The 19,738-nt window shown below is 34.3% G+C and overlaps 2 protein-coding genes across 3 annotated transcripts in view; one reads left to right on the forward strand and one right to left on the reverse strand.

Moving 5' to 3' along the window:
• Positions 1-19,738, forward strand: part of LOC139785784 (putative fatty acyl-CoA reductase CG5065) — a 32,091-nt gene that overhangs the window by 3,528 nt on the left and 8,825 nt on the right. Inside the window, exons 6-7 of one of the 2 annotated variants that reach the window (XR_011722078.1) lie at positions 10,993-11,169; positions 11,740-14,222. The exons of the other annotated variant lie outside the window; for it this stretch is intronic. The gene's annotated coding sequence lies outside the window, so the exon portion shown is untranslated. Of the gene's footprint in view, positions 1-10,992; positions 11,170-11,739; positions 14,223-19,738 lie in introns of those variants that run through there. 2 annotated transcript variants of the gene reach the window in all.
• On the reverse strand, positions 30-13,296 carry LOC139785787 (putative fatty acyl-CoA reductase CG5065). Its single transcript, XM_071724963.1, has 6 exons — positions 13,290-13,296; positions 3,120-3,346; positions 2,798-3,046; positions 2,325-2,674; positions 703-1,302; positions 30-210 (listed from the first exon to the last, which is right to left on the reverse strand). The coding sequence occupies exons 1-6, from the start codon at positions 13,294-13,296 to the stop codon at positions 102-104; spliced, it is 1,542 nt and encodes a 513-aa protein (XP_071581064.1). The 3' UTR covers positions 30-101.

Here is a 19,738-nt window from a genome sequence, read left to right on the forward strand (position 1 = left end):
TAAAATAATTGTTTAAATCGCACCTTCAAATAGCGGCCGTTAGCTAACGGCCGCTTTGCGTTACGCTGATCGCGATCATCGACCGAGCCCGTTCTGAGCTGTTAAACAATCCAGCCCCATATGCGAAGTACGAAGTATAGCAGCGAAAAGAAGACGCACAGCATTATTATCAGTCCCACGAGTTGCACGGCCTTGTGAACCCAGTATAATCTGTAAACAGATAAGTAAATCAGGATTCGAAAAGTAAGACGCGTAACTTTCTTCCATAATAAAATAGATAGAATAAATAAAGAAAATTGGTTAATTATCGTTTTAAGTCAATCGTATCATTTCTGAGAATATTCACATAAATATTCGTAGTAAAATAATATGAATAGATGATAGTAATAAAGAAAGAAAAAGTGCGTGTATTCAACATTAACATAGTCATTTAAAATAATTGTTTAAATAAATAAATATTTAAGAACGAAAAAAAAAGAAATCACATAGAGAGGAAGAGATAAATTCTATAATATAAGTTCTCTAAATTCTAAAAATATAAATATAAATTCTATGATGAAAACATTGACAAATGTTGCAAATGATTGAAGAATCTTTCTTTAATACTGATTCTGATTTCCAAACAGACACCAGGAAAGAGTTCTACAAAAAACTACCACGCTGTAACAAAACAATTGCTGAAAAGCAAAAAGTATGTCTTACTTTGTCATGCGTGAACGAGCAGCTGGCAGTGTGTCCGGACTCTCTCTCAGGATAAATTGTCTTATTCCGAGAATATATTTCTCCAAATAAGATGACCAGTCGATTTGCGTAACGTCGAACATGAACGTTTCTCTATCCTCCGGACTGAGTTGCTCACCCAGATTTCGCACGTTATTGTCTCTAAAGTTCCACTGTTTCGTAGTGAAGTACTCGAAACACTTGGCGGCTTTGGAAAGTTTCGCCTGCTGGTGGACCATTATAGGCCGCGAGCCCTTGAGCCGTGCAAGAGTGTCTAAGATATACGCAGGTAAATTGTGCTGAAGTGTCACGCACAAAGTATTTATCATGGAGGAGCTATGGCAACGAATGTCCGGATACCAGAGCACATTGTCCATCGGGTGTAGCCGGCAATATTTAAAGATCGACAGATCGATGAACTTCTTCCAAGTTATTGGATTTTGCTGGCCGGTGCAACAGTTGTAGATCGGGATGGTGTCGGTGCGTTGTGTGGCGGTCCTCCATGCCGCGCAAATCATTAGGGATATTACAATGTCGACGGGCACCAGATCCGCCACTTTGTCCTCGTGGCATAGTATATTTCTGCAAGCAAGAGATCGCGATTTGTAAGAGAGATTTATTCGCACGAGAATAATGACTTACGAAGATTGTGAGCGATACTGAAATAACAATACCGAGAGACGTCAGTATTCATTCTAATCTATATTTATAAAGGAAGATGTCCTGACTGACTGACTGACTCACTCACTGACTCATCAACGCCCAGCCCAAACCCCTGAACCGAATTTTTACCAAAAGTATATGAAATAGGGGTAGAATTTTCCGGAGAGTGCCACTATGTGTATAGTTTTTTGTTACTGATTCCCTGGAAACCGGTTTTTTTAATTTTTCTAATTTTTCGGGAAATAATTGGCCGAATCTCAAAGAATTATAGATGAAATTTCTACCAAAAGTATATGAAATAGGGGTAGAATTTTCCGGGGAGTGCTATAAACTGTATAGTTTTTCGTTATTGATCTTTTTGGGAACCGGTATCTTTTTGGAAATCGGTTACGAAATTTTTCCAATTTTTTAAGGAAATAATTGAGTGAATCTCAAAGAATTGTATATGACGGAATTGAATTTCAGTTGATAAAAAAGTAATATTTTTCAATTTATAGCATTTTAGAGAGAGAGAGAGAGAGAGAGAGAGAGAGAGAGAGAGAGAGAGGGAGAGGGAGAGGGAGAGGGAGAGGGAGAGGGAGAGGGAGAGGGAGAGGGAGAGGGAGAGGGAGAGGGAGAGGGAGAGGGAGAGGGAGAGGGAGAGGGAGAGGGAGAGGGAGAGGGAGAGGGAGAGGGAGAGGGAGAGGGAGAGGGAGAGGGAGAGGGAGAGGGAGAGGGAGAGGGAGAGGGAGAGGGAGAGGGAGAGGGAGAGGGAGAGGGAGAGGGAGAGGGAGAGGGAGAGGGAGAGAGAGAGAGATTATTTGTGTGTCTTATTACATATGTCCTCCGGGGCGAAGCCCTTATTACATATGTTCTCCGGGGCGAAGCCCGGGTAACCAGCTAGTTCTATTATAATACCGATACTAGCGATCGCTAATTATGGCCACCCGTTGTTATCTCACCTAAAGACGCCTTTCCCAGCGGCGAGGATAAGCCCCGTGGGGCCGTTGTAATTGTCCGCCCAACCGGCGACTGGTTCTCTGTACGACGACAGTACGATCGATGGCCTGACAATCGCCACCGGTAAAGGACCCCTTTCCTGCTGGAGCATTCGCTCGGCCAGTGCTTTGGTAAAGGTGTATGTATTTGGTCGACTGGCGATCAAAATTGGCGTGAGTTGCTCTAACATTTTATCGTCCCTCCATTCCGTCAGAGCGATCACCTGATCAGGTTCTGGTTCCACCGGATAAATCTCCTCGACGACATCGGTCCGATAGCAATTACAATATGCCGTTGACACGTGAATAAACGCCTGCGATCAAACAAAATAATAGAAGTAAAAAAATGAGATTACTACAGACAATTTGTCTTTGATTTACTTAAATTCTTAATTACTTAAATTGAGCAATTCGAAAAGGAAGAAACCCGCTCTTACCTCCACATTGGTCATACGGTTACACAGTTGGACCAATCTTTTGGTGCCCAACGTATTTATTTGGACCGAAAGCTTCAAAGCCTCGTCGAAGTTTACTGTTGCTGCGGAGTGAAATACGATCGAAACGGATCGTATTAATGTATTTTGGTCTTGTGTCGAAATGCCCAGCTCCGGTACCGCAATATCGCCAGCCACGGGTATGATCTTTGTAAGCTGGTCAGGTGAATCCCGCCGTAGTGTTTCAAAAAGCTGCCAAAAATAATATAACTTTAAATTTTTTGAAATAGCGATTGAAATAGCAGGAGAAAGGTGATATTATTACCGGCCCGTTTAAAATTCCCTGCAACCTCTCTTGTACATTCTGGCCCCTTTTAGGTCTCATTAGAAGGTAAAGGTTTCTAATGTGCGGACACGATCTCATTAGCTTCTCGACCAGAACCTTGCCCATGAAACCTGTAGCTCCGGTTATGAAAATCGATCTGTTTCTGTAAAAATCCTTTACGGATGTATTCTCACCAGCCATCGTGGTTAGATCAATTATTACGCGTCCTTTAAAAAAATATCAGGGATTAGAAAAAGACAAAAGTACTTAATAATATATAGTTATTCATTAATTTATCTAATTATTGTGGCGAGTATCCTACCTGAATTATTTCGTTAAATCCTTGAATATTACTTTCAGGCAGAAAGTACTTTACACCTCTGTTTCCGCGATAAGAGTCGCCCACGTTTCTACATTTTTTACATAAAATCACGAATGTTACATTTGGCATTGAAAATTTATTGCAATAGTTACCTTTCATTTTTTTTTTAAGATAAAATGTATTTAAAATCTGATGTACGAATAAAACAACATATTAAAATATCACAATAAAAATCTGATTTTATAAATACTCGCTATTTAACAAATATTCGCGTAAACCTCGTATAAAGATAAGTATATACACTGCTAAAAAAAATTAAAAGATCACTTTTCCGTAAATTTTTGCCGATTTTTAAACTGTAATCACTCAGCGAATAATTAACGTAAAAAGAAGTTCAAAAAAAGGTTTTACAAGGCAAACTTTCTACTATAAGGTGCTTTTGTTCAATTTTTACTCAGGTTAATACTCAAAGTTGTAGTCAGCTTTGAATAAGGACGTATTTGAGATATCCAAAATCTTGAAATTTGCACTCTTCCACCGCCTAACAAAAAAATTGATTAACATAATCATTGATACCATCTCAAAGTACGGACTTTGCCTTTTTAAATGAAAAAAAAAACTTTGTCCTACGCCGATTGACTGTCCGGCGTAAAAGCTTTGTATCGGTGTTCTGTGTTTTTCAATGTCCATGTTTTATTCAATGTTTATATGTGAAGTTATTATAGAGATTAAGAAATAAATACCACTCAATTTCCTAATTTTCTAGATCGAATGTCCGTTTGACTCGACGTTGCTTCGAAGACTGACTGTTATAGAAGGAAGCTTGTCCTATATATATATATATATATATATATATATATATATATATATATATATATATATATATATATATATATATATATATACGCTTAGCGCCCGTAATTGTTGAGAAGGATGTAACGATGCGCGAAGGATAGATACTTTTTTTCCTGATTTTTAAACCTGAGTAAGTGTAATATTGTAGTTAGCACACAGATAACATTTTATTAGAATAATTGATGTTATTTGTACTGTATGTTGGTTGTAATTATTCATATTTTTAATTTAAATTATTGAGACAATATTTGTCAAACTATCTCTAATTATCCTTGAGTCTATTATATTATATTATATATTATACTATTATTTTATTTATTAAAATTTATGCATTATAAACAAAGAAAACATGTAAAAAAATACAAGTAAAACATAAAGTAGAATAAAATATTAGCACAAACATTAACGAAATTAGTTCGATAAATATCAAAAATTTATAAAGCGTCAGTAATCGAGACAAAGGAGGTGCGCATATTGATGAACAACATTAAACAGAAATTTATAAGTAAATATGTAAAAGTAAATATTAGCACGTTTGCATTATTATAAACAAATTGAGAGGACAGAGCTACCGAACAAAACTGGATTTTAGTACTTAAGGTGATCCTAAAGCCGTCTCTGTAATACCGGTTTTTTTCTTAACGCATATCTTTTTATTGGCTTTATGGATTTAAAAATCCTTCTCCAAAGTTAAAGTACGTATCAAGATCTAGGTCATGGTGGTCGAATTTATATCGAAAACGAAAAAAAATTAATATTTTTTGATATATGGACTTCGAAAACGATCCAGTAAACCAATGGAAATGGGCCTTGTGCCGCCATCTACAGGTAGTTGGGACCTTCAAGTATCGATCCCCGTCGGTGGTATATTTTTCGGCCCGTTAGTTCTCTCTCGGCATTTTTTTCCGCAAAAAATCGCACCTTTATACCTCAAAATCAATATACTTTTTGAAACGGCCGGCATAAACTGCAATAATCAGTGAAAAGTGCGTCATCTGAGGATGAAAAAACCGTTTGAAAAATTAAAATATCTTAAAAATTGAAAAAATTACATTATTTTTTGTGAAAAGTCACTTTTCCGACTTTTTTTTCAACAATTTTTTTACATATGTTAAATTAATTTTTTGCAAATCAAACCTATACAGTCTTTTTAAGGAAGACTTAAACTACAACAGGATATTTTTCTTTTTTTTTTAAAGTCACCTACAATTTTTTATACACGTGTAAACACGCTGGGGGTGTATTTCACCCAGTGTGACCGGTACGGGATTCTCGGGAAGTGTGACCTAAAAGGGTTAAGCAATTTTGTACCTGAAGGAACGCTCTTTAAATGTGTACCATTAAATTTGCTTGAAAATTTTAATTAATTGTTGAAAATTGCCTTTGAAATAATTGTGTCGGGTTAGCCCCGGTCTCCCCTACATAATTTATTTAAGTCATATAAAATTATTAAAACATTAATTAGTCTTATTTTTTATAAATATTCACATATTTTAATTTAGGTACATCAACATAATAGATTAATTACAACGGAATAAGAAGAGATTTGTTTATATATAAGAATTTATTTAGTCGTACAAAGGAAGTGAAAGAGATAGCAATATACAAAGGATGAGGCAAACACGACAAGATCCGTCGTACAAAGAAAGCGAAAGAGATAGCAATATACAAAGGATGAGGCAAACACGACAAGATCCATCGTACAAAGGAAGTGAAAGAGATAGCAATATACAAAGGATGAAGCAAACACGACAAGATCCGTCGTACAAAGAAAGTGAAAGAGATAGCAATATACAAAGGATGAAGCAAACACGACAAGATCCGTCGTACAAAGAGAAAGAAAGAGATATGAATATTAAAAGAATAAGATCTGTGAGAGAAGAACAATTATACAGAGAACTAGAGAAAGAAAAAAATATAAAACGAATAAAATTAAAACGAAAAGTTGAAATTTACCGTATAAATGAGCAAATCTAAAACAAAGAAAGAATTAGATTTTTGCGTACCGATTCTGAATACAAATCATTGAATAATGAATTAAATAATATTATTAAAAAAAGAAAGTTTTTAGAAGATTCAAAGTTCGTCAAAAAACAACGAAGACAAGATATTGAACGTAAAAGATTGTTAAGATTAGATGATTTTTTCAAATATAGAGAAAACTACGATAATTATGTTCAGATGCAGATAAAAAATGAAATTACAGATAATGAATACTATTATTATTCATTGTTAATAAAGTTTTTTAAAAACAGAAAAATTGGACCTGATATAGTTTACGTCTATTGTGAAAAAATTTTTTTTTTAATCTGTAGAGCATTTTAGTATTACCAAAATACGAAATAAGTTGATTGGCACAAGGATGGATATTGATGAATTCATTAATAAAATTATCAATAACTCATCGGAATATATGTGTAAGACTTGTAAAAGATATATCACATTAGGACAGCTTCCAAAAACAACAGCAAACGAAGATTTAAGGTTTAATAATGTGCCAAAAGTCGTAACAGATTTGACAGCGGTTGAAGAAAGAATGGTATCACCATATATACCATTCTTGCAAATAAAAGCATTACAACCGTTTGCTATTAACCCACAATTATCATTAAAAGGAAGTATTGTTAATATTCCGGTTGAAATCAATGAGATGATAAATATTTTACCTAGAAGTTTTGACGAAATATCGACTATACAAATAAAGCTAAAAAGGAACCTGGAACACAAGTCTGATTATATGTATAATATGAAACCATAAAACCAGCTAAAATTTGTGAAGCTTTGGAATATTTACAATATACTCCTTTGTATATAAAAAACAATATAAAAATTGACGATAAATTCTTTAAAAAATATAACAAAAATTTTAATGCAAAGTTGGATTTTATTGTAGATAATAATGATAGGTGCCATAGCTGCACGAATGCAATAAATCCATTAAATTTAGAAGAACACAACGATAATTCAGATTCTGAAGAATCGGTTTCCTCTTGGATTGTACAGTGTTGTCACATTTCGCTGCGTAGCTTATTAATATATTTACAGCAAATATCATTATAATAAAAATATAATTTTCATGTTTATACAATATACTTAATTTATATTAATGAATATGACTGAAATTACGAGTTTAGAGCAATTACTTTATTTTATAATTTTTCACAGATTTAATTTTTTTTAAGTTGAATTCAGGGCAAATTCGCTGTCAAAAATTATTTTGCCGAGATTTTGTTTAAGAAAAGAATAGTAGTAACAGTTATTTACAGTCACTAAATCTACGTTTTTTACATTCTATTAGACTTGTCGTAACTATTTGTCTACATTCTTTTTGCCTTTGGATCTCTAGAGAATTAATATCGGTATTTTTAAGATTTCCATGACTTTTGGCTGGACCTGTCCCTATAGAACATCCTTAAAACAATAACGTTTTGGTATTAGCCCATTATCTGAATCAGTATTGAATAATGGTACCAAAACGGTGTAATGCCGGTGAATTTAAGGTACCATGCCCGTACTGGAATTGGCAAAAAGAGAGCATTGAATGACAGTACTGAGACGGTATAATGCCGGTAAATTTACGGTACTGTGTCTGTACAAAAATTAGTACAAGGAGAGTGTCGAATGCTAGTACCGAGACGGCGTAATGCCGGTGAATTTAAGGTACCGTGTCCATACTGGAATTGGCAAAAAGAGAGCATTGAATGCCAGTACTGAGACGGTATAATGCCGGTAAATTTATGGTACTATGTCAGTACAAAAATTAGCAAAAGGAGAGTGTCGAATGCCAGTACTGAGACGGTGTAATGCCGGTTTTAAGGTACCATGCCCGTACTGGAATTGGCAAAAAGAGAGCATTGAATGCCAGTACCGAGACAGCGTAATTCCGGTAAACTTATGGTACTGTGTCTGTACAAAAATTGGCAAAAGGAGAGTGTCGAATGCCAGTATCGAGACGGTGTAATGCTGATAAAGGCTGCGTTTTAATATTCACTGCCAGTACTGAAAATCTATAGTTTATGTCAGTACACTATAGATTTTCAGTACTGGCAGTGAATATCGGAACGCAACCAAAGTTAAGGTGCCTGTACTGGAATTGGCAAAAGGAGAGCGTCGAATGCCAGTACCGAGATGGTATAACGCCGATAAGTTTAAGGTATCTTGCCCGTACTTGAATTGACAAAAGAACAACGTCTTCTTAATTAATATACATCATAAAAGGCGCTGTAAATCTTCCATAAAAGATTTCCTTCTAATGAAGTTTAGGTAAGATTAGATGAAGATAATTACCGACCAACGCATCTCTTTTGTGTATATGTAAAAAACTTCTATCTATTTTATGCGAAGCATTAAAAACAATACCATTTTACTTTTATTAAACAGAGGGATAGAGAAAGGGAAAGAGAGAGTAAAATATAACCTACAATGAGGAAATATCTAATGTTTATTCAAAAATATATAAAAATATATGGTTTAAATCTATGACACATTTTTAGAATTTTTCCGATATTTAGTAATTTTATAATTATACCTATCTTTATTTTTTGTTTTCTAGAAATAGAAAATGCCGAAAAGGAAGTACTTTTATACTAAAAAATATCGAGATTTAAGGAATCATTTACATATATCATCATCGTCATCACCAGATGACAATGAAATAATTTATACAAATATAAATAGAATATGTGACAATCAAGAAAATCAATTATCTGACAATGTTTGGGTGGCCGAAAATGAAGTTGAGTTTGCGTCCGGATCTCAATTTCAAGATATTAACAATAGGCTATGCGATATGAAGAGCAACCTTCACAGATTTTGCCTTCTCCTTTGGTGCTACCTTGCGGTAGTAGAAATACCAAGTAATTGCACATTTCCAATTCTAAATTTTTGTCCATATTTAATAATTAAAATTATTTTTCTATACTGTTTGACTTTCTAACAACGCCAACGTTTAATGATTAAATTGTACGAAATTTTTGGACTTATTAAAAAAAGTATTTGGTGTATTAAAATAATTTCTAAAACATATTTAAACACATATATATAATTGTGCAATATAGTAATTTTTGTAAATCTATATATATAAAGGAAGATGTCCTGACTGACTCACTGGCTGACTCATCAACGCCCAGCCCAAACCCCTGAACCGAATTTTTACCAAAAATATGAAATAGGGGTAGAATTTCCCGGGGAGTGCCATTATGTGTATAGTTTTTTGTTACCGATTTTCTGGAAACCGGTTTTTTATATAGAAGACAAATGTCCTGACTGACTGACTGACTCATCAACGCCCAGCCCAAACCCCTGAACCGAATTTTTACCAAAAGTATATGAAATAGGGCTAGAATTTTCCAGGGAGTGCCACTATGTGTATAGTTTTTTGTTACCGATTTTCTGGAAAACGGTTTTTCTAATTTTTCTAATTTTTTGGGAAATAATTGACTGAATCTCAAAGAATTATAGATCAAACAGGGGTAGAATTTTCCGGGGAGTGCTATAAAGTGTATAATTTTTCGTTACCGATCTTTTTGGAAGCCGGTACCGAAATTTTTTCAATTTTTCGGGAATTAATCGAGAGTGACCGAATCTTAAAGAATTGTATATGAAGTAGGGGTAGAATTTTACGGGGAGCGTCATGATGTGTACAGTTTTTGTTACCGATCTTTTTGGAACCGGTTTTTTTAATTTTTCCAATTTTTCGGGAAACAATCGAGAGAGAGAGAGAGAGAGAGAGAGGAGAGAGAGAGAGAGAGAGAGAGAGAGGGAGGGAGCGAGAGAGAGAGAGAGAGAGAGAGAGAGAGAGAGAGAGAGAGAGAGAGAGAGAGAGAGAGAGAGAGAGAGAGAGAGAGAGAGAGAGAGAGAGAGAGAGAGAGAGAGAGAGAGAGAGAGAGAGAGAGAGAGAGACTATTTGCGTGTCTTATTACATATGTCCTCCGGGGCGAAGCCCGGGTAACCAGCTAGTATTAAATATTTTATAATTAAATAAATAAAATCTTTACTTTAACATCTCTAGCTCTGATAGTGAACTGAATTTTCTAACATCTGTAGATGCTAGAGGATCAATGTAGGTTTAATTTACATGGAAACTTTAGTCCTGCTTAGCGTCTCTAAAACAGCAGAAAACGCCCAAACTATAGCAAGTTCAATCGGTAAAATTCTTTAAATGAAATACTTTCTTGGAAAATGATTAGAAACAAATAACACTGTGTTGAATAGTTAAAACAGACAGTAAAGTTTCTCATATGACATTTTTCTTTGGGAGTATTAGCACCACTGTTTTGTTTTTCTTAAAAAGTAGTGCTTCCAAATTTTAACGGTAGTGCACAGCAAATCCAAGTGTGTTATTTTAACTGAAGCTCTTCTTTGTACACATTTCTTGCCGTTTTAAATGACGTTATTTAACACGGTTGAACGTATACGATTAAACGTGTTAATTTAACACGCAACGAAACATGTAAAACGAGCTTCAGTCAAATGTGTCATTTTTAAACGTTTATGCGTATAGAAATAAACACTTGGATTTACATTGCATACATACTTGTGCTTAGTTTTTGAATCTGATTAAAGCGTAACGCAGATTAGCACAAATAGATGCTGTTAGAAACAAAGCAGGGCAAGTGATTGATGCGTGAAATAAAAATACACTTTTAGAAATATTTCGTAATAATGTCGCAATTAGTGTAGTTATATGATTTTTAGATTCTTAGAGTTGCAGAGAAAAATGTATGTGGCCAAATATGCTTTGAGATATTTTTCGATTAACGAATGGATGTTCAACAATACAAATATAATGTTCCTAAATGAGACAGTGCCGCTAGATAATGAAGAAGAATTCAAATTTCATTGGATAGATGTCGATTACAATGAATATTTGACGTAAGTAGGATGAGTAAGAGACAATAACAGGAGACAAAGGATAAAAAATATAATTTTGATGTATAACTATATTTTTGTCATAACTATTATAGCGCATGAAAAATTGCTAAATAACGCTCAACATTAGATTAAAATATTAAGTCAGAATTGTGACGTTTATAGAGAATATACATATATTAAAAATCAAATAAAATATTATATTTTTTACTCTTCTTCATTATGTTACCTTTCTATCATTAGTATAATTGTGCCGTTTCTCGTTACTGGTTCCTGAGAATTCCTTTCCTCATCTATCTCTCTTTACTCTGCTTATTTATTTTTATCTACGTCAAATATCCATTTTTTTATCGTTTCTTGCGCACACAAAAGATTTCTAATCTAATTGAATTAATAAAATATCTTCCAACAATCGTGTCTGTTCGTTTGAGATTAAAAATAAGTTCTAAACATACATTTTTTTAAGTTCTTCTTATTGCATAAGTTTTATCATCTCTTGATTGAAAATATTCTTATTGTATTTTAATAATGTATTTTAATTTATTTTTTGCACAAACATGTGGATATATAAAGAATGGGAATACTTGATATCAAGAAGTTTTTCCTCCATGAAGATGTTAGCCAAGCAGCAATAAACGTTGCTAGAGTACATTACAAAAAGTGAGTGCAAAATGTGTTGTTCATGTTATACAAAATGATGCTTTCTATAAATATTAAATCAATGTTATAAATGTTAAACATAGCTGAAGTAATATAAAAATCTTATAATCAGCATTCACAAAATTATACGATATTTTTTTAACTTTTTACTCATTATAAATTTATTAAATGCTAAATGTAGGGGAGAGTTGGATATTACCGAGCCCCTAAGAATTGAAGCGTATACCTAAGCTTAGAAATGTTTCAAAAAAACAAAATGTGCAGTTTTAGATAGCTAATTTATTTGGACATCCATAATATCATAGCAATAATCTTGAAAGTTAAACACAAACTGAAATATTAATAATTTTCCAAAAAATGAGAAAACGCGGTATTATCAAACTGGTCTGATAATATCGTGCCCAGTTTAATAAAGCCGTACCTATAAAAATTACTCTGGCTTCAGCCAGTGACTTGAAGTAGAACACAATAACAAAATGTTTTTTTTATATTTATGCATTAATATCGTCTAGTAGGTACCTACATATAAAAATAAGTGAATGCGTTAACAAATAACGATCATTATAAATTCAAATCAAAACTTAAGCAACGATCTTTTCTGTAAGCACCTTACATTGTAAACTAAACAGTCTTGGTAACTCTTAACACACAGTTATCGTTATACCTATGAGTATTATACCTTGGGCGCGAAATTATCAAACTCAATCATTTCACTTTACAACCTTAAAATATATAGGAAAGAAACGCGTGTTTCTAAAATCACTTTGCAACCTAATTTTATAGTGTTTTAGCCTACCAAATCCGTTAAATTTATTTCTCTAATGTAAATATTATATTACTCACCTCTTATCGAAACTACCAGCAAAATTGCAACGAATAAGCAGAAAAGCTTCCAGAGCGCAGTGTCTTTACATGGACGGCCGGAACGAATTGACGGCGCATGCGGGTGGGGTATTTCGTGTTACTCTATGATATTAACATTATTGTAGGCGCGTAATACAAATAGTTATTGAGTTAAACAATGGCGCGGAATTGTCAACCGCGCTGTAATATCCAACTCTCCCCTATATGATTATAAATATGATTACCATACGGTTTAACTGAAACATTGAGGAATTGAAAAAAAAACTATTTATAAAAAGATTTTAGACACATGTTATATAAAAAATAAATTTTTATTCTATTTAATTACAAATAATTTTGTTGAACAAACTAACTTTGTATTTAAAAATTAATACTGTGGTTAAGGCGTTAGTCTACCCTGGAATTTTCAAAAAATCGATTTTTTTTATTGGCTTAAAAAATCCTTTGAACCCTCTAGAATAAGGGACAAAAGGTCTCATACCTGCCAGAAATCGTTTTTATTGAAATTTCGAGCTTTTACCCAAGCGCTCCGGAGTGCTCCGAAACGCCTACCTGCGGCAAATCGTTACCTGCTCGGCGAGTACAGCGTAATGATTTACCATTCATTTTTGAACTTCTCTAATACACTAACGATGTTTCTTATCGCGATGTGTCGGCGGATTCACACAAAACATCAACGAGAGTCTCAACGCTATGATATGGTCGTTTGCTCCGAAACGAGTGTTTAGTGGCGCAAAAACAGTTGAAGTGGCATCGTATTATGCAGCAAGCATCTTCAATCACGGCTACGAGAGTATCCTGCAAATGATGAGCGTCCTGAATTTTCAAATTGGGCCAAATGCCGTTGAAATGTGCGACAAAGCAGATGAGTTAAGAATTTCGGTTGCTGACAAGCGGTCGTTCGAGACCTCCAAAGAAGGACGAATTAAGAGAAGAACAGCACGATCGGCTCTCGAAGAGGATTTTCACGAGCAGGAAGGTTCACTGTATGACGCAGGAATGGCTGATTAACGGTAAGACGCTTAAAATGCAATTTTTCACTCAAAAAACTAGTACCGAAACTTTAAATGCGTTTTTCTCGAAACTATGTTTTTCAAAACGGTGTACACGATATCTCGAGTTCTAATCGATGAATCGACTTGAAATTTTGCACACATATTCTATGGAATAGTAGTTTCGGAATGACGGACGATTTTATCATTATAATATTTTGTTCAATAATTATTAATAATAATAACATGTAATTTGGGTCCAAAAATGCAGTGAAAAATTCAGGAATTTTTTTCTTGACGCCAAAAACGAGGAAAGAAAAAAGGCTCCGTCATTCCGAAGACAATACAATATAGTTAATGACCATATTTTTTTTTTGTTTTAGACCACCCACATGTCAGAAACCATGTACACCGTCTGACCACCTCTAAAAAACATAGTTGCGCGCGAAGGTGTGCCTCATCGCCATATTGAAATTTTTTTACCCCAAAAAATTTGTACATGTTCTTGAAACCCTAATAAAGATAATGCAAAAAAAATCATTCATGTATCACCGATATTTTGTCTGAAATTAATTCCTGAAAATTCGCTTGTTTTTTGCTCTCCAGGGTAGACTAACCCCGTTAATATATTAATTGTATTTATTTTACATTTTTCTTATAGAATGACACTGTTTGTTGCTGCATTTAAAACTTGCGTTGCCGTTGGCACATTGTGGGCGGTTTACAAATGGAAAATTTACTCATTTATTTTAGTTTTTTATTTAATTTACTTCTTTAATTATATAATATAACATCTTTATAACATTGTATATCAATATTTGAGCTTGGTGCATTAAAAGTAAGAATCAAACTAATTTTTTTGTGTAATTATATATTTCTACTTTTAATTTTGCTTTTTCCGCGACGGCTAGGTACACATGTGCTTACACGCGTAACCGCGCGCCGCGCTTTAAAGTTCGTTACTGAATCGTCAAAGAATTAGGTGCTCGCAGTGTTTTTGGTCCCAAAATAATCCTGGGGCATTGTACTTTAAGAAAATATCACGATTCGAATTTAGTGCTAGCTGTATAGTGTTGAAATTAATTAGTTTATCCGCGAAGCGCGCGCGTCGCGCTCTAAAGTTCGTTACTGAATCGTCAAAGAATTAGGTGCTCGCGTGTTTTTGGTCCCAAAATAATCCTGATGCATTGTACTTTAAGAAAATATCACGATTCGAATTTAGTGCTAGCTGTATAGTGTTGAAATTAATTAGTTTATCCGCGAAGCGCGCGCGCCGCGCTCTAAAGTTCGTTACTGAATCGTCAAAGAATTAGGTGCTTGCGTGATTATGGTCCCAAAATAATCCTGAGGCATTGTACTTTAAGAAAATATCACGACTTGAATTTAGTGCTAGCTGCATAGCGTTTAAATTAATTAATTAACTCATGAAGCGCGCGCGCCGCGTTCTAAAGTTCGTTACTGAATCGTCAAAGAATTAGGTGCTTGCGTGATTATGGTCCCAAAATAATCCTGAGGCATTGTACTTTAAGAAAATATCACGATTTGAATTTAGTGCTAGCTGCATAGCGTTTAAATTAATTAATTAACTCATGAAGCGCGCGCGCCGCGTTCTAAAGTTCGTTACTGAGTCGTCAAAGAATTAGGTGCTTGCGTGATTATGGTCCCAAAATAATTCTGAGGCATTGTACTTTAAGAAAATATCACGATTCGAATTTAGTGCTAGCTGTATAGTGTTGAAATTAATTAGTTTATCCGCGAAGCGCGCGCGCCGCGCTCTAAAGTTCGTTACAGAATCGTCAAAGAATTAGGTGCTCGCGTGTTTTTGGTCCCAAAATAATCCTGGGGCATTGTACTTTAAGAAAATATCACGATTCGAATTTAGTGCTAGCTGTATAGTGTTGAAATTAATTAGTTTATCCGCGAAGCGCGCGCGTCGCGCTCTAAAGTTCGTTACTGAATCGTCAAAGAATTAGGTGCTCGCGTGTTTTTGGTCCCAAAATAATCCTGATGCATTGTACTTTAAGAAAATATCACGATTCGAATTTAGTGCTAGCTGTATAGTGTTGAAATTAATTAGTTTATCCGCGAAGCGCGCGCGCCGCGCTCTAAAGTTCGTTACTGAATCGTCAAAGAATTAGGTGCTTGCGTGATTATGGTCCCAAAATAATCCTGAGGCATTGTACTTTAAGAAAATATCACGACTTGAATTTAGTGCTAGCTGCATAGCGTTTAAATTAATTAATTAACTCATGAAGCGCGCGCGCCGCGTTCTAAAGTTCGTTACTGAATCGTCAAAGAATTAGGTGCTTGCGTGATTATGGTCCCAAAATAATCCTGAGGCATTGTACTTTAAGAAAATATCACGATTTGAATTTAGTGCTAGCTGCATAGCGTTTAAATTAATTAATTAACTCATAAAGCGCGCGCGCCGCGTTCTAAAGTTCGTTACTGAGTCGTCAAAGAATTAGGTGCTTGCGTGATTATGGTCCCAAAATAATTCTGAGGCATTGTACTTTAAGAAAATATCACGATTCGAATTTAGTGCTAGCTGTATAGTGTTGAAATTAATTAGTTTATCCGCGAAGCGCGCGCGCCGCGCTCTAAAGTTCGTTACAGAATCGTCAAAGAATTAGGTGCTCGCGTGTTTTTGGTCCCAAAATAATCCTGATGCATTGTACTTTAAGAAAATATCACGATTCGAATTTAGTGCTAGCTGTATAGTGTTGAAATTAATTAGTTTATCCGCGAAGCGCGCGCGCCGCGCTCTAAAGTTCGTTACTGAATCGTCAAAGAATTAGGTGCTTGCGTGATTATGGTCCCAAAATAATCCTGAGGCATTGTACTTTAAGAAAATATCACGATTTGAATTTAGTGCTAGCTGCATAGCGTTTAAATTAATTAATTAACTTATGAAGCGCGCGCGCCGCGTTCTAAAGTTCGTTACAGAATCGTCAAAGAATTAGGTGCTCGCGTGTTTTTGGTCCCAAAATAATCCTGAGGCATTGTACTTTAAGAAAATATCACGTTTCGAATTTAGTGCTAGCTGTATAGTGTTGAAATTAATTAGTTTATCCGCGAAGCGCGCGCGCCGCGGATAAACTAATGCTGAAATATCATCGTTTTTTTATATCTGTGGGCAAGGTCTTATTATACAACGTACACGTTTGAAGCAATCGACACTCTATTCAAAATCTTTCGTGTGTTGAATATTGAATATCCGGCAGCATCTCATCCCAGATAGCACTGGACGTCTTATGGACATACATTTTAAGTCCAGTTTATGTCCATACGTCCATGGACACAAATGGGACTTAAGATGGATGTACTTTTTTGGTCGTGAATAGGATATCCTAATCAGTACATCCGATGGATCTAGATTACTGAAATTATTTGAAATACTTAAAAATATTTAATTTTATAGGCTTGCAAACTCCATAAGAAATAAAAGATATGCAACGATAACTCGCATGTTCACTTTTGCATGCTTGTTTGCTGCAAAGACTTGTCTTGACTTGCCTGTCTTCGATTCATAATCTGCAGTGATGAAAAAGATTGTATGATTGCTCTAGAGGGTCGATTGTATTTGAAAACTTAGTAAAAATTACAAAAGTGAGCGAATTCACCAGGTATTAACCAATAAAATTATAAATATTCTACTAAATTCGCTCACTTTTGTAATTTTCTCTAAGTTTTGAAGAATACACGACCCCCTGCACACAGGACGCTTTCACATTTACCGCGCGAGAAACGGCACGTTGATTGGCTACCGTCTCGCCTTCTTGCCGCGCGGTAGCCAATCTGTATATATACAGATTGCGCGGTAAGAAGGGACGTGGTAGCCAATCAACGTGCCATTTCTTACGCGCGGTAAATGTTTTCGCGTCCTGGGTGCAGGAGCCACAAGGAGTCATAAAATCACACGCAATCTTTTTCATCACTGCAGACTAGTGCAGACTGTGACCTGAAGACAAGGCTCTGTGGAATTTGTAAGCCTGCCTATACTATAAAATTAAATATTGGAATTACTGCTTTTATTTTAAACAGTGGTTTAGTATTTATTACACGTGGTGTGCCTGGAAATGAGATACTACGGACTTTGTAACAATCGACGTTTTGCTACGAATTTATGAAGGTAAGACATATTTATTAAATGTATATCATAATATATAGTAGTTTTATATACGGTCGTTATTCATAATTCAAGTATAAATGTAAAATTCCAAAATAAATAACCTCAAATAATCAGTTATTATACTTTGCTTTGCTCACATATCATTAATTGATTGGATTATTGTTCTCTATATTGTAACATTAATCTAATGCAATAGAAATCTTTTACTTATATAAACGGCGGTATATCATTGTTTAAAGTATATAGAATATGGTCAGATTACATTAGGATATGACTTCACTTTCAATGTAATAAATTAATATGAGCCTTACTAATTTACATTGAAATTAATATAACCTAATGTAATTAATATAACCTAATGTAATTTGATCGTATTCTATGTATTATTTTAAACAGGGATCTGAATGTCTAAATGTAAATATGACTAAACAACAATAATATTATGTATTCTTTCTTCTTGTAGGTTATTCTTTGCACAGGAAGTTTACCACAGGAAGTTTACCACAGGAAGTTTATTAAATAATCATATAAACAAGTAAGTAAGAACTTATTAATTAATCTCAAAAATGCCAAAAATAAGGAGAACATATTATCAAAGAGCACAAGAGATAACCAATTTGGTAGCTAACACTATTGAATGTAAGAATATAATGCCATTATTAGAAAGCACGCCTTCGATTTCAAATAATAATTTGGAAAATAATAATCAATTAAGTTACGCGGATTGTGATGATTCTCAGCATATTAATTATGATCATAATGATTTGGAAGATGCGAATAATTATAATTCAGACAGTGATTCCGATGATTCTATAGAACATACTAATTTTGCAAATAATTTTGAATCTACAAATACCACCGATGATTCTGCAAGTTCTATGTTATCTTGGTTGCAAGCATGGACAGTTAAAAATAATATAACTCATGTCGCGTTAAATGAATTAATATCTCGTATAAAGCCAAAATATCCAGAATTACCTAAAGATGCTCGTACTTTATTAGGAACTCCCAGGAAGGTCAATGTAGACATTATTGCACCAGGACATTACTATCACTTTGGTTTAAGTAATTGCATTGAAACACTTTTATCGCGATGTTCTTTTCAAAATTTACACTGTATTGAAGTTAATATAAACATTGATGGCCTGCCGTTATGTAAAAGTTCAAGTAGTCAAGTTTATCCCATTTTATGTAATTTAGTTGGAAATTATAATGAAGTTGATGTTGTTGGAATTTATCACGGACATGAAAAGCCCGCAGATGCCAATGTATTTTTATAATCTTTTACAGAAGAAGCAAGAAATTTAATTATTAATGGTATAAAAATTAAAGGTCACACTTATTCTTTTAAAATCTTTTATTACTTACACCAAAGGCCATTCGGGTTATTACTCATGTTCTAAATGTACAGTTAAGGGCGAATATTACCTCGATAGAGTGATCTACCCATATTTGAATAGTTGTCATTTAAGAACAGATATCGATTTTCGATTAAAATTACAGGAAAACCATCATACAGGTACGCCAATACTTGAATCGATTCCTAATATACATATGGTGAGAGATTTTCCATCAGATCCGATGCACTTAATATGGTTGGGAATTGTTAAAAAGATTACTTTATTATGGTGCTACGGAAAACCTAAAACAAAATTATCCTTTTATCAAATGTCTGAAATATCAAAGTTATTAATAGATCAAAGAGGAAATATACCTTCCAAATTTAATAGAAAAACAAGATCATTGTTTGAAAGTAAGAGATGGAAGGCAACTGAATATAGAACGTTTTTGTTATATACGGGACCTGTTGTATTAAAATCTATTCTAAATCATGATCAATATTTAAATTTTGTAACTTTGCATGTAGCTGTAACTATTTTGTCAAATTCACAACATATGGAACAATATTTAGATTATTCTAAAT

This window comes from Temnothorax nylanderi, unplaced genomic scaffold, assembly GCF_030848795.1.
Source record: "Temnothorax nylanderi isolate EJ_2023f unplaced genomic scaffold, tnyl_v1.0 TNYL_tig0885_pilon, whole genome shotgun sequence".
NCBI classification, from domain to species: Eukaryota; Metazoa; Arthropoda; class Insecta; order Hymenoptera; family Formicidae; genus Temnothorax; species Temnothorax nylanderi.

Excerpts from the sequence above, each read along its gene's own strand:
- LOC139785787 (XM_071724963.1), bottom strand. Across the intron at positions 3,047-3,119 it reads AGGGAATTTTAAACGGGCCG|CTTTTTGAAACACTACGGCG; the intron begins GTAATAATATCA and ends TATTTTTGGCAG. Across the intron at positions 211-702 it reads GCTCGTTCACGCATGACAAA|ATTATACTGGGTTCACAAGG; the intron begins GTAAGACATACT and ends ATCTGTTTACAG.